At 40.7% G+C, this 14,348-nt stretch overlaps 1 protein-coding gene across 7 annotated transcripts in view; it reads right to left on the bottom strand.

The window, feature by feature from the left end:
- The window catches only part of LOC120792986 (membrane-associated guanylate kinase, WW and PDZ domain-containing protein 2-like), a 69,187-nt gene that overhangs the window by 10,454 nt on the left and 44,385 nt on the right, over positions 1–14,348 (bottom strand). For all 7 annotated transcript variants that reach the window (XM_040132468.1, XM_040132469.1, XM_040132470.1 and 4 more), the window contains exons 9-15: positions 14,060–14,242; positions 10,416–10,945; positions 9,327–9,492; positions 2,477–2,508; positions 871–1,063; positions 656–747; positions 8–200 (exon numbers count right to left, since the gene is read on the bottom strand). In XM_040132468.1, coding sequence (XP_039988402.1) covers positions 8–200; positions 656–747; positions 871–1,063; positions 2,477–2,508; positions 9,327–9,492; positions 10,416–10,945; positions 14,060–14,242 — 1,389 coding nt within the window. The remainder of the gene's footprint in view (positions 1–7; positions 201–655; positions 748–870; positions 1,064–2,476; positions 2,509–9,326; positions 9,493–10,415; positions 10,946–14,059; positions 14,243–14,348) is intronic.

Genomic DNA, 14,348 nt, shown 5'->3' with positions numbered 1-14,348 from the left:
TCCTCACCAGGCATTTGCACTCTCCTTCTCACAGTCAAGCTGACTTGACCGTTGCGAGCGGCCGCATGCATCAGGTCTATTACGTATTTGTGCGGTTTCCCGGCAACCACGTTTTTATCCACAGAAATGAGCTCATCCCCGGGTCGAAGCCGCCCATCACGCTCAGCGGGAGTGTTCTCTATTATAGCGCCAATAACAATCTGTTCAAAGACAATCAATATTAGCAGCAGAGATGAAGGTGAAGGGGATGAGACAGGGACACAGTGGAATCACACAATTCCTTTATTTAGCTTGAAAACTAGTTTTGGTTGATAGTAGCATTTTTTTCACCTTCCAAATATTGTGCTGCCACATTCTCTCTGTATCACAGTTTGCATGCTGTTGAACACTTGCACAAGTTAGCAAGGCGTTACTTCAGTATGGGAGGTACTGAGCAGTTAGTGGGTCAGGACAGTGTGAGAAAGTCAAAGTGTGCTTGTGTGTGTGTGTGTGTGTGTGTGTGGATGGTATGTTGGTCAGTTGTATGCACTGTAACTGGATGAAGATTGTGAGATGAGTTTAAGTGCAGGTCAGACGAAGTGAGTGTGTATGAGGTTAAAAATGTGTGTGGTCCAGCCCGTCCCATACGAGCCTTGTCACGGGCGTCCGGACTCACAGCCTGCACGGCCTCGTCTCCCCCCAGGATGCGGAAGCCGAAACCGGTCTTCTCCCTCAGCAGGTGCACCTCCACCTCTTCGTACTCTGGACCTGCCATACACATGCATACAATAAAGACTGACTCTTTTTTTTTTATTTCAGATCACCACATTATGTGTTTATGTGTTTAAAGCAACATAATGCTCTACCATGAACTACAAGTTCTGTACTCACGTCGGCTCTCGTAGATAGCCCTCGACTTCTCGTAAAGGTCGTAAGGGTCAGGCTTGTTAAGGTCAAAGCCTTCAGTTGAGTCAGGAACAGAAGTGCGGTGCTGTGGCTGGTTTGGGAAGGGTGTGCCAGGCGGCAAGACTGGGCCAGACATGTTTGCCTGTGGGCTGCCATGTGGGTCCCACTGGTCAGTCAACTACAAGGAAAACAGCAACAACAGATGTTCAATTGAAGATACGGGCCCCTATTTTAACCGTGTAATGAGAAGCGTAAAGTCTTGGTCGCACGGACTGTGTGAGCGTCTCCAAGCGCACCTGCTATTTTGGTTCATGTAGGTGCAACAGCCAAGAGTGCAAAAGGCCTGGCTGATTTGGTGCATAAATCAGAGGGCACGGTGATTAAAAAATCCACTCTTAATCAGTCAAATCACTGGTCTCATTGCTCTGAAACAGCTGAACCAATCACAGTGACGCATGACGACAACAGCTCAACAAACAGAGAGAGGCTTCTCCAGGAAGTTATGTTGTTGTATGGATGCTGCAGAGTGGCATGACCAGAACAGATAGGAGCTCAAATCTGCAGCCAGAGGCAGATGGTGTGGGTTTTTATTTAAATTGATGGAAATAAATCATAAAAAATGTTGATGAGGCTGTTTATATGACCACATCAAATCCAACACTATTTCAGTTTTATTTCTACTCTGTGTCACGTCATAAATCATCACATCATACCTTAAAATATGACACAACAGCATTTGCACTGTTTTGCATTTCAAGAACAAAACATTAAATTCTACATTTGCTAGAAAGAAAGTTGGGAAGGAGGCAAATGCCACCGTGATCTGACATTTCCCACTTCAACAACAGCATACAGTTATAATGAACCAGTCTGATGTGTGTAGTATTGCATGTGGGTTACTTTGTAGCAGCCTGGCATCATTTGCATGTGATTTAATTACGGTTAACACAGTGGACAGCTGTGTGTAATGGCACTGCGCTCCGACGCGGCAGTTCTCAAATCCGAGGCCGCAGATTTATCAACACGTGTCCTGCTGCCTTCAGGTGCTGCAGCGATTTAATGAACTGAAGAGAGGCTTTTCACTCAGTATAAAGCTGCTGTGGGGATCATGTCACGTGTGTGAGTTGTAGCTTAAATGTTGTGATTTATGGAATAAAGAAAAACAGCTATTTGTGGCAGATATGATAATGAATTCAAATCAGTATTTACAATATAAACTTAAATAAGATTCATCATGTCTGAATATACTAATATCATGAATGAGCTGATGCTGATTCTACAAGCAGTAACAGGTGCAGTTAATCTAAAAATCGGAAGAGTTTTCAAACAGCTGGCGAGGTGCAAGACCCGATGTGATCAAGCCAATAAGCGGGTCAGGACAGCCTGGTTCATTTCACAATAAAGTAAAAGCCAAACAGCTCTGAGCCAACACAGCCTCGGTGACAAACACTGAACCTTTACGCTGCTATCTTACCTCTCTGCTTCAGCAAACAAATCTGGTTCACAGACGCACATTTTCTCTCTGCTTCCGCTTCTGTCTCACACAGCCATACACACACGAGCAGAAACACATTTGGTTTAATCATTGTACCTGTTTGGAGGCCTTCCATGGAGAGATGTGGCCTGAGGAAGAAAGAGAGAAAACACAGCTGACACTGAGCAGGCATGGACAATCTGTCAGACCCTTATCAAACCAAAAAATATAGAAAAAAACAATTATACAAACAAAAAAACCTATAATAGAATCTGCATTATGTGCAAAGGCTTTTACTAATGAGATATTGGATTTGAGTGTTACAATCGTCTTCCCTTAATGTGTGAAAAATTTCTCAGTTTGCCTATTTCATATTCCTCTGTTTTGACTTGTTTGTGTAACTCTTCCTAAACGGGTTTGGTTGTTGCGTTTGTTTTCAACATAATTACATCATTAGCTGTAGGCAAAAACATAGCCCCCCTCCCCCAAACACACACAGTTTTCTCTGTAAGTCATATTTTAGCAGCATGTAGGAAGCAGGGAGCACTCTACATCACAACAACCATCTCGTCAACACAGCTCCCCTATGACTCCACTAAATCAAAGACATACGCATCATTTATGCTGCTGAGACCTGAATACATACAGTTAGACATGAGGGAAAAACATGCAATGGCTGCAACGGGCAACATTCAGTCAATCTTTACACATGTGCATACAAACACATAAACACACTCATCAAGCACATTAGATTCCTGCAACTGATCAATCCTTTAACAAACTTGGGCACTTGTAAAATATCTGTTAGAGAATCCTGATGTATTTAATATTTATTCAGTTTATGAGATTTCCTGAAAAAATGTCAGGGAGCACTAGACGGAATAAACCCATGGAATTACTTTCCAGCTACATCTGCCTGCTTTTTGGATGTGTGAGATGAAGGCCAGAGCCATTCGCAACAGAGTAGAATGGCAGAACTTTCTAAGAAAATCACAGAGCAAGGGGAGATTTGAGGAAGAGGAAATAAAATAGCTCACCGCCAGTCCATGTGAAGACAAAAATAAAAACTGAAATTTATTTCTGCCATTCTTTACGCTTAGCTTTTATCATTCCGTGTTTCACCTGCAGCCCTCCTCCATTTGCTCGATTAAAGCGTTTTTTCCTATGTGGAAATCTTTTCCATTTTTTTAACAAAATTTCCTCCATCCATGCCGCATCTGTGAGGATGGATGGAGGACACAAGATTAGGAACAATGAGAAACAACCCCCCCCAGTCCATGAATGCCATAAACATGAACGGAGGTTTGAGGAGAGCTGTCCGTGGTGCTGAAATGATTTAGCACGGTGGCAGCAACAGAGGGAGGTTTTCTGTGGGAGGTTGGGACTAATAACCATACTCTGCAGGGAGTACGGGCCTTAAGGGATGCCTTTAAGGAATTCTAATAACTCATTCTCATGAAACTTTCCTTAATGACCCACTGAAGGAAATGAATACGAGCTACAAGGCAATTGTCCACTCATATTAAAAAGGAGCGTCATCCTCACAGATGCATTTAAGCTTAATTTAAATGCTAATACAGTTCATCTGCATATGTTCCGGATGTGTGGCGCACTCAAATGCATGCTGATGAATTACACATGAATGACTGGTAGGGAGGCTTCACGTGGCTTCTCTCACGAGTCAGTGGTCAGGCAGTCTGGCAGGCCGGCCTCACAGACTAGCCTGCTGAGTTCTGGATGGCCTTCATATCAGCCTGATTGGCTTATGCAGCCTGACACCCTTTTCTTCACAGCCATGATCTAGATCCTCATTGGTTCCACAAAATGTCTCTAGTCTTTGGTTGGCTTCGCTTCAAACTGGGATGTCAGGAGGGAGCTCTGAACATGACCAGAGCTCAGTGGAACTCTGGCAGAGTGCCCACGCTACAGCGGAGCAGTCAGACACAGAGACAAACACACACACAGTCACACACAGTCACATATCCAGAAGTCTAACACCCTGCCTGTGATACACAAAGCACCGATGCTCTCAGTCACACATTTGGAATCATGTGCGCAAACTGAATTCCACTAGATGTAGGATTTTTGTGCTCTGCAAACAAGTCCTTCGTCTGCAAACACAAACATGCTTAAACACTCCTGACATTTTGCACATCTGAGTCACTGTAAAGGACCTTGTCCTTTTTTTCACCCTTCAGAGACAGAGAGCGACACAGAGAGAGCCAGAGAGGTTCCTGGTGTGTCAGGCTGATACTCCCTTTGGGGTCGTTGTCTTGAGTTGTAGGAACTAGTGAGTGTGAAGGAGATGGCATCTTTGGGGGAAGGGAGGTAATTTGTCACATTCAGCTCAGCATTTAGAGGGATATCCACTGCAAGCTGTGTTTGTGTGTGATAATTTGAATACAGATGTGTGTATGTAAATGTGATGATTCATTAATGTGTGTAGGGCAATCTCATTTGTGTATTGAATTTCAGCATCCTTTTTAAATGGCGTATCTGACAGGGTAATGTGAATGTCTGTCTTTGCAAAGGTTAACCACCAGGTGGCAGATGCTGGCTCTGCATGGTCATTAGATGCTCTGTTGCTCAGTCCCACTACATTTCATCTCAGCTGCTCATATACACATTCATGCATGCTGACTTGCAGTCACACACACACACACACACACACACACACACACACACAAAAACAAACAAACAAAAACTATTTTTTCCCGCTGCAAACACTTGAGTTATTTTTGCTCATCACAAAATCAGAAGAATTTATTAGCTTAAAGTGATCAAGTGACTGAGAACAATTCACTGAGCAACATACAAAACACAATCTATTCACTTGGACCCGGTGACGGTTTGTCAATACATCTCCAATGATTGTCAATAATGTAGTGTAGGCTTGAGACAACAGGACGGGCATAAAATCAGCACTTGCATTAGTAAGTCTGATGTATCGGGATCACTAAGAGCTAATGTCTTTGATTGCTTTTCAGGTCTGCAATAATAATTCCTTTCACACTTCAATTAACTAAACCTGAGATGCATATGAGACTGACTGCCTTCATCCGTAATTAAATAAAACCTGTGAAAAAGGAGTGATGCAACAGAGAGTATATCTATAATTTGTCTTTATTGTTCTGTTATTCTTTATTGTTTATCTCCAGAAAAACTAGACTTAATGACAAAATGAGCATGGAAATGTATACTGCAAAGCTGCTGGTTGGCACAACAAAATGAAACAGGGAACTTGTGAACTTTGTCTCTTTAAAGGGCCAAAGGATAGGCGTTTTTTCACTCCTTTGACTTTCATTTAGGCGGTCCTGTACACTAAATCATTGCGGGGTTGAGAGTGTGTGTGTTTGTCAGATGGCCATGGGCTCAGTATAGGCAGACCCAGGTAATTATCAAGTCAAATTTGGACCCTGTGACCAGAACACGTTTAAGAGATTGAGCGCAAGAGCACTTCTCAAACAAATAAGGCTTTCACTGTGCAATTTAATTTCCTCGCAGGTGGCCAATCTTACAGGAAGTAGGAGAAGAGGGAAAATGGCCACAATCCATGTTGTTCTGGCATATTACAAGAACTCTGCACTTCAAATTTCCCCACTATGAAATATCTCTCATTCCCCTTTTTTGCTACCTAATAACTCCACTTTGATTTATTTTGTCAGTCTGAGGGCATGTGGTCGCCTCCTTCTTTCACTTCAAGAGGAAAGGTAAAATGCTGAACGTGTGTAGAAAATTAAAGGTGGTGTGTGGCAGCTGATTACAGAGCAGCGCTTGTTACAGGGATTCAAGATGTGACAGGTATGGTGGAACAATACTAGCCCTGAATTCTTTGTCTAAATACACAGATAGCCAACAAAGAAATATATCGAAAATGTTTTAAATGTTTGCTAAAAATTCAAGTGTGTGTAGGAGGACATTGTGCCTATGTGAGAAAGATCGGGAGGAACGAACACACAGGTTCCGACAGGATGGTGGGTAGTCAGTCACACAAAGAAACAAATCAGACTTTATCAGTTCATCAGGATTTAGACAATAATTTTGAAATTGCAACATTACACAAAGGGACTTTGTGCATATTGTTTAAAGCTTTTTTGGTTTATATTCCCCTTTTGCAACAACTGATTTTAATCCAGTATCTCATCAAAACTGACCATTTGTGTACAGAAAACACTAGAGATGCTGTTTGTACAATCGAAGCGTCATCATTTCAGAGTTCGGAGTAGAGTCAGTACAGGTAGCCAAACAGCATCATGCCAACCAGTTCAGCTTGTTTGCCAGCTACATGGCACTCTCCACAGTCATTTCTGTCCAAAGCACATTACAGTAAAATAAATGCATTTGGGTAATTAACAAATATGCGGTAGAAAAATGCATTTTATGTAAAACACCACTTTTGAAGAAAAAGTACATATGTTATGTGAAATCTGATATTTGAGAAAATAAGGGATCAGCAACTTTGTCAATTCTTTTATTGTTTTTTTGAAAATTGTCGCTGAACTGCACCGTAAATATGTCCTATGGTGTGACACAAAAAAACTAGGAAAAAAATATTAAATAATATGCAGATAGCATGAGAGAGATTTATCTTCATTGTTAGACACTTGTTTTCATCTAGTTTTTCAATAAATGAGTCAAACCTTGCTGTCATCCTTTCAAAACTGTTATTATACCAATTTAAGATTAGTTTTGATTATATCTCCCCCAATGCCCGACCGTTTTTAAGATATTGTGAGATAAAAAACTTTTGTTTCTTTTATCTGTCTCGAACCACAGGACAATATGTCACAGTAAAGGAAAGATATGATAGTTATTGCATTAAAGAGAAAGTGAAAGGTATCACATTAAAGTATTCCCACTCTATTCTCTCCCTCAATTCTTCTGAGTGAAGTATCACATTTTAAACTTATTTTTATGACACTAGCCTACAAATTTTCTGCAAAAACAGCAGGGAATATTTTAATTAATGTAATTATTGCATTTACAAACACTGAAAACGGTCAAAAAAAGAACAAAAAAAGAGTTAAACAAATCTTAGTTAATTATTTAAAATGCTTCCTAAAGAGACCTTGTCTTGTGTGACATCTATGTCCTCCGGCTTGAGTGTACAGGTGTCACGGTGGAAGACATTTTCTGTCACACTTAAGGATGCTTCAGTCTTTTGTGTCCATTATTGACCTTGCTATTCCTAGCTAACAAGTCATCAGTAGGTAGCAAGACACATTTGCATAATTTTCCATAATTATGTAGTTTATTATGCAGTTTTTAATTAAAAAAATATAATATAGGGGTTTCACACCAAAGGACAACAAAACTTAAAACTTTTAGCGGTTCAAAGAAAGTTAAATATTTGAACAATTCTGAGACAAAAATTTGCCATGTGTACGCCATGGGACCTTGACCTTCAATGTCCTTCAAATAAATAAAGTCACACCGGGGGACATGGTTTTCAGTGACAAAATGCATCAAGCTTCTATGCTTTTAGAAATATATAGATTAAAAAGATGATTGCCTTTTCCTAAAACATACAGTTGTAAAATTATGCCTGAGGTATTTACCAATAATTTTATGCTTTTCTTTTTAATTTATAAAAGTTATAATAAGACAGTCAAACGGGACAAGTTTGAGATTTTGCTCAAAAATCTAAAAAATCTAAAAACAAAGCAGTTTTTATAATAACAGATCCATGTAAAACAAAGAAATATCTAACCATTTACTCCATCTTAAATAATGGGAATACTAATAACATTCATTTTGTGTGACAGTGAAAATGCCATGTCACGTGAACAACCCATGTACTACACCTAACAGGGAAATTAACTCCACCTCTCACCCCAACTCCCCACTGCATGTTAAATTTGAGCAGCTTTTGAGTTGCTCTATCTTAAAACATTTCTCTGAGTTGCTCCAGTCTGTTTCAGTGGAAAAACATCGATAACATGTTGGTGATAAGACCGTAGTTGGAAAACACTCAGAACACATGGTGTGACACACACTGACATCTGCTTACATTCTTTTCTGATCTGTAATGTTTCTGTGTATTCTCAGCATGAGTCAGCAACAACATATTGTTTCATTTCATTTCTATGTTTTCTACTTTCTAATATCTAATAATGTGTCCTGTGGCTGTTTGCTCCTGCTATGATCTAATTTGCCTGGGGGGATCATTAAAGTTTCTTTTTTTTTTAACCAAGACAAAGAAATTATTAGTCTGTGAAATAATCCTGAATTATTACACTTTTTAGGAAAACACTTGTTATTTCAAGAAATAATATGGTCATATGCTCAGTTTTGTATGAGGCAAAATAATTTTTCTGTCCTACAAACTACCTAATACTCAAAAAATAAAATCTAGAGACTTCAATAAAATCATTTGAAAGTGTTCAAAAATAGAATATGTCTTATAATTAAACTCTCTTTTGCTCTCTCAGCTCTCACTGTCAACTCTACTTGTCTCCTCTCTTGCAAAGCTGCAGCTGGAGTTGAAGATGCACACTAACATGATATTTGTGCATTTAAATCGGAAGTCAGCTTATATTAAGATGGGCAGCTCTTCTTGCACTGGCCCCTACTTTATATTTACTACAATTATTTTGGTCTTTGAAAGGTGCCAAAAATGCCTTACGTGATTTGATACTAATTGTAAATAGATTGGGGGGTATCAGTAAAAAAAACTGCTTTAAAAAGCAAATCACATTTATAACCCCCAAAACAAATGTTACTGTCATTACAAAATAAAACATGCTTTATCCATCAATAAGTATAACTTTGCATTTTTCGTTTACTATCAATCTTTACTATATATCTGTTTTTTTTGCCACTAGTTTTATTAGGTACCATTTACAAGCTTCCTTGACGTCGTTATGAATGAACAGCAGAAACTGTATTAGAAGCATACAACCTAAATACCAAGCAGCCAGACAGAGAAACAGAAAAGAAAATAGGAAACAGTTTCTCTCTCTCTCACCTGTTCCTCTTTGTATGAGGAGTGTTGCCTCGGCTCCCACAGGACACTCTTTAAGCATCTCTACCACTCGTCCATGTCCAGCTGCAGCCACTGGCTGCTGGTTAACCTCCAGGATCAGGTCTCCCTCTATCAGCCCCGACGCTCCCTGCGAGCCCGGCTCCAGCACCTGCACCACAACAACATGACACATCCGCCATCAGTCCATCCGACCTGCTCCGATATGATTTTGTGGTACCTTCAATCTCATTAACACAAAAGTCCTAATGTCCACGATAATTAATAAAAGGGTTAGAGTGGAAACCTGCACACGATTTATTTTTGTGTTGAGGAACTTTGCTTCGTCATTTTCCTGTTAATTCTGCAAACCAGTCATCTATTGTTGGTCCCCCAAATCATATTATTTTAGATTATTTCAACTGGTTCCTAAATCACTTAAAGAATTTTGTACTGTTTTAAGATTTACAGGACCAATATTTCAAGATACTGACATGCAGACTGTTTGTGGAAATTTTTGAAAACAATGGAAAATTCACCATGAACAGGTGCAATTATTTTTTTTAATTTGTTTACAGAATACTGAACATAAAACAAATGACTTGTTAAGACAGATGTCTTGTTTTTTGTAGTGCAGATGTTTTACTATATAAACAACATGGATGAGGAATAGCACCTATCACATCACAACTAATCTTGTCTAATTCATCTGTTCTTTACTGCCTGGATTCTAAGTACACGGGTTGGGATTTTTAGCTCTATAGCTTCTTCATGCATTACAATCGTAGTAGATAGTAAATCCAACACAAGCTGAACTGACTTTGTTCTTATCTCAGTCTCTTTCTTCTTAGTTGCATTGACTGAATTAAATTTACCTTGACCTGCTTTTTAAATCTCCCGCGAGTTTAATTTGTAACTCAACTCAGCTACTGAGTTTAGCTGACTACTGAGATTTCACTCTTTAAAGAACATATTCACATCCTGAAACACAGAGAGTAAAATACAATTAAAATATCAAACAGCTCTGAAGCCTTTTATTTCTGAACTAATCACGGTCTTCTAAGTGAATGAAGAGATGCACAGATGATACATCACCTGTTTAACTCGCTGACCAGTGGGACTATCGGCAATAGTGAACCCAAATCCCTCCGTCCCTTTCACCATAGTAACCGTCAGCAGCTCTGCCGCCATTGCTGTTGCCCCGCCAACCCCTGCAGTCCCCGAGGAGGCCATGGACACATTGTCGTCGTGAGGTGTGAGTGCCGAGGCTGAGCCAGGTGTGGTGGGCGGCAGGGATGAGCCATCTAGATGCGTGTCCCCGGGGTGAGGCGCTCCGGCCTGGGCCAGGGCCTGAGGAGGCAGCTGGGAGCTCAAGGACAGATACTCAAGGTACGGGTCGTAGCTGCCGCGGCCGTTCACCACCAGGGGGCGGTGCTCCAGGCCGATCGGTGTCAGGGAGGTGCTCGCTGCGCCACTGGGGTCCTCAGGGTCAAAAGGCAGAGGATATCCTCGACAGAGCACAAGGGTCACACTCTGACCTATTGGTACCGACTGAAACAGCTTGACAACATCGGCGTGTGTGGTGCCGAGAACACAGATGTCATTAATGTAGACGATGACGTCTCCTGAAGAGGAAGAAGATAGCAAGGACACAACAGCTTCAGTCATACTCACACTGTTACATGTTACATAGACCACATGATCTGGTCTCAGGGGTTCATGTGTAAACGTACTGTGCTGCAAAAATTCAACTTGTCACCGTCTGTTGCCATAAATGTCAAATGTCAAATCTCAGCGGCATCAGGACATGCTGCAACAACACAGAAGAAGCACACTGTCCCTCTCAAGAGCCACAAAGGAAAATAATATCAGTTCGCTGCCACTGCAGGCAATGTAAAAGTGCATGTGTGAGACAGAGAGGTGAGAGAGAGAGACAGGGTCAGTGTCTCTGTGGACATGACAACCATCTGTTGCACCCTGACCTTCAAAGACACCCTCTAATCATGAAAATCTTAAATATTTTAATGGATGCACACAGTTAAAATCAGAAGTAGTAACAATTTTGAGTCTTGGCTCATGCACGATGCATTACGATTTTGCATTTTCATGATACTCTGGTGACCAGATGGAAACACAAAACGAAAATATCTACCATTGTTTATGAACTTGTGTGTAAGAACAGTTGTATTTGTCAGATTACACCTGCCCTAGCTGGCAGTACCGATGCTGTCTTATCTCATCACTTCTCTAAATTTATTTTGTATTCGTGTTCACTTTACCTGGTTGGTCATGACATTTTTCCTGCATACCAAAAATAACGAGGGTGAAACAACTTCCCAAATGCGACACTAGATACTCTGTCATCTCTGCTATAGTTTGAACGTGTGGAAAGTTACGAATTTCAGTTTTAAAGTCACAGCCCCATGACAAATGCAGCTGCCTCAAATCCTCTATTTCACACTTCTGGCTGCACTCTCTGTCACACATGCAGACATACACACACTCCCAAGAGCATGTGCACACATATAAACACACACACCACATGTCACAGGCACAATCATACACAATCCCTAAGAGCAATGCTGCACAGCTCAAATAGGCCAGCTAATCTCAGCCAGGGAGTGCCCATATGTGACAGTGTGACTGTGTGCATGCGTGAGTGTGAACGTGTGTGTGCATGCATGTGTGTGAGAGGCTCTGGCAATGTCACAGAGCAGAGAGGAGCAAGTTGGAGAGAGAGAAATCAGAACAGAGAGAGAGAAAAAGGCTGACAGACCAGGATAGAGGGATGAAGAGAGAAAAACTAGAGAGGTAGAAAGAGAAAGCAGATGAAAACATACTGAGGCTAAAGGCAGGGGAGAAATGTCAGATGACACGGTTAGATAAGAAAGCATAATAAAGGGTAAGCCAGAGAGACAAAGAGAGAGATGGAGATAACGCAAAGAAATGGATTCCAGATAAAAGAGAAACTGATAGTCATAGACATAAAAGCAGAGAGAAGCTGAGGGTAGGAAAGAGGATTCCCAGCTCTGAAATGAGCTCTAAATGAGCAGTTTAGGCACCAATCATGTCGGGCATAGGGCCAGCTGACAGGTTCAGAGCAGAGCACACATAAAGCCTCAAACAGTAATTCCTTCTCTGAACCTAAGACTACAGCCCACTATGACTTTTACCAACATCAGCTCTTTGAAATTAGGCCTAAACTAAGGTTTGTTTCTGTAAAACATTAAAAATCAATCTTTGTAACCTAGAAGATCCTGAGAATAAACCTTTGGATCACTCTTTAGGTATTTTCTTCCACATATGAGTCTGTTAGCTGAGGCTTTCATCCACAGCAATTTAAGGTAATTGAACAGGTAGGGATTCAATGTCTCTCTCAAGGATATTCCAAATGAAAACACGCTGGTTGTTGCAGGAATCCACCGTTAACCTTCCAAATATAGCAGGGTCTGTCTGACCGCTAAGTAAGCCATGTGAGATGTGTATCACTGCGTGTGTGGCTGTTACAGATCTTTGGTTTTATGTATCGGAGTACAAACGCAAGTATGGGGCAATTTCATGGCACTGGTAAACCTGTGTATTATTGATTTTTGATTATACTGTGACCACTGGTGCCAGTGTAATGATGAGAGGAAACTGAAGCCCTTGTCTGGGACACACCGCTACAGGCGCAAATATAGGGCACCAAAAAATATGTCACCAAGGGCCAATAATGGCCCATTTTAAAGTGAATTCATATTTCTAGGGATACTGAACCCTCTACCACTTCACTTCTAAGATGTTTTTCATACCTTTGAGTATCACTGCAATTTTGTTCACATTATTGATACCATTTATTTAGTATACATCTTAGGGGGATTTCAACAACTTTGCTTGAGTTGTATTTGTGAAAGATTAGCAATCTTTAACACTCAAACAGCTAAAGACAAATTGTTGGCAACAAAAATGGACCATAAGGTTGAAAAAAGAGTCACAAAGTTCAGGTTTTAATGGATGAAGAGAGTTGTTTTTCTACAGAGCAAGTGTTGTTTTGTATGTTGTATCTATATGTGTCCATCCTATGATAGGTGAAGGTTTAAGGAAAGGACAACCTGAGCTGTGCTTAATTTGGATGAAAACAGCCATTTCAAAACATACTTTAGATTAAGCCTTTATATCTCCTTAATGGACAATGGACAATAAACAATGATGCTCCAAATTACCACTTGGGGAAGCATTAGAAGTGCGTATAACTACTGAGACACTAACTTACTATGGTCACTGTCTTTTTTCAGAGAGAATTTAGAGGAGTTTTTAAATTGAATCCAATACATCACTGAATCAACGAAGACAATATATCAAAAATACAAACGTAGACCATGTGTAATAACTAAAGTGCTAGTGCTTATGGTAATAAATGTTCTTAGTTGGCAGAGGCACAAGTCTAACTTTTGATGCCAAATTTACAGCATCAAACAGCACCACATTTACTGGACACTGACACACTACCGCGCTCCCCTGGCCTTTTAGGTACAAGAAATGTTGACAGAAGTTACCCAACAAGCAGGTAAAAAACTGCTTAAATTGAACTGAAACTCTGCCAGAAAAAGGTCTTTGCACTCGATCTGCTTTGGCAGGAAATTAACGTCCATAATGTTGAGGTGTCAGAATAATGAGGCTGTGCTTAAGCATTTCTATAAACACAGCATTACAGTATCAGCAGTGAGTTGTCAAAATTCTGCGACTGTAAACATAATTACCTGTGTCCATCTTTCCGTCCTGAGCGGCCGGTCCATCTGGTATTACACTCTTCACTTGCAGGAACTCGTCCGGCTCGTCACCTCCGATGATGGTGAAGCCAAATCCCATGTTGCTCTTTTGCAGGGCTGTGGACAGGAAGGTGCCCTTCAGCTGGGTTGGGTCCCTCGTAAACAACGGCTTCTCTGCAGGGACAGACGGTTTGAAGTATGACATTTTTTAGCCTTGATATTTAGAAAAACTTGTACATTTAGTTTTTTCAAATTATTTTTGCGTGAAATTGTCTTGTCA

Source organism: Xiphias gladius, chromosome 8 (genome assembly GCF_016859285.1).
Source record: "Xiphias gladius isolate SHS-SW01 ecotype Sanya breed wild chromosome 8, ASM1685928v1, whole genome shotgun sequence".
Lineage (NCBI taxonomy): Eukaryota > Metazoa > Chordata > Actinopteri > Istiophoriformes > Xiphiidae > Xiphias > Xiphias gladius.
The sequence above is the reverse complement of the archived record's forward strand: the minus strand, read 5'-3'. Positions and strand labels throughout refer to the sequence as shown.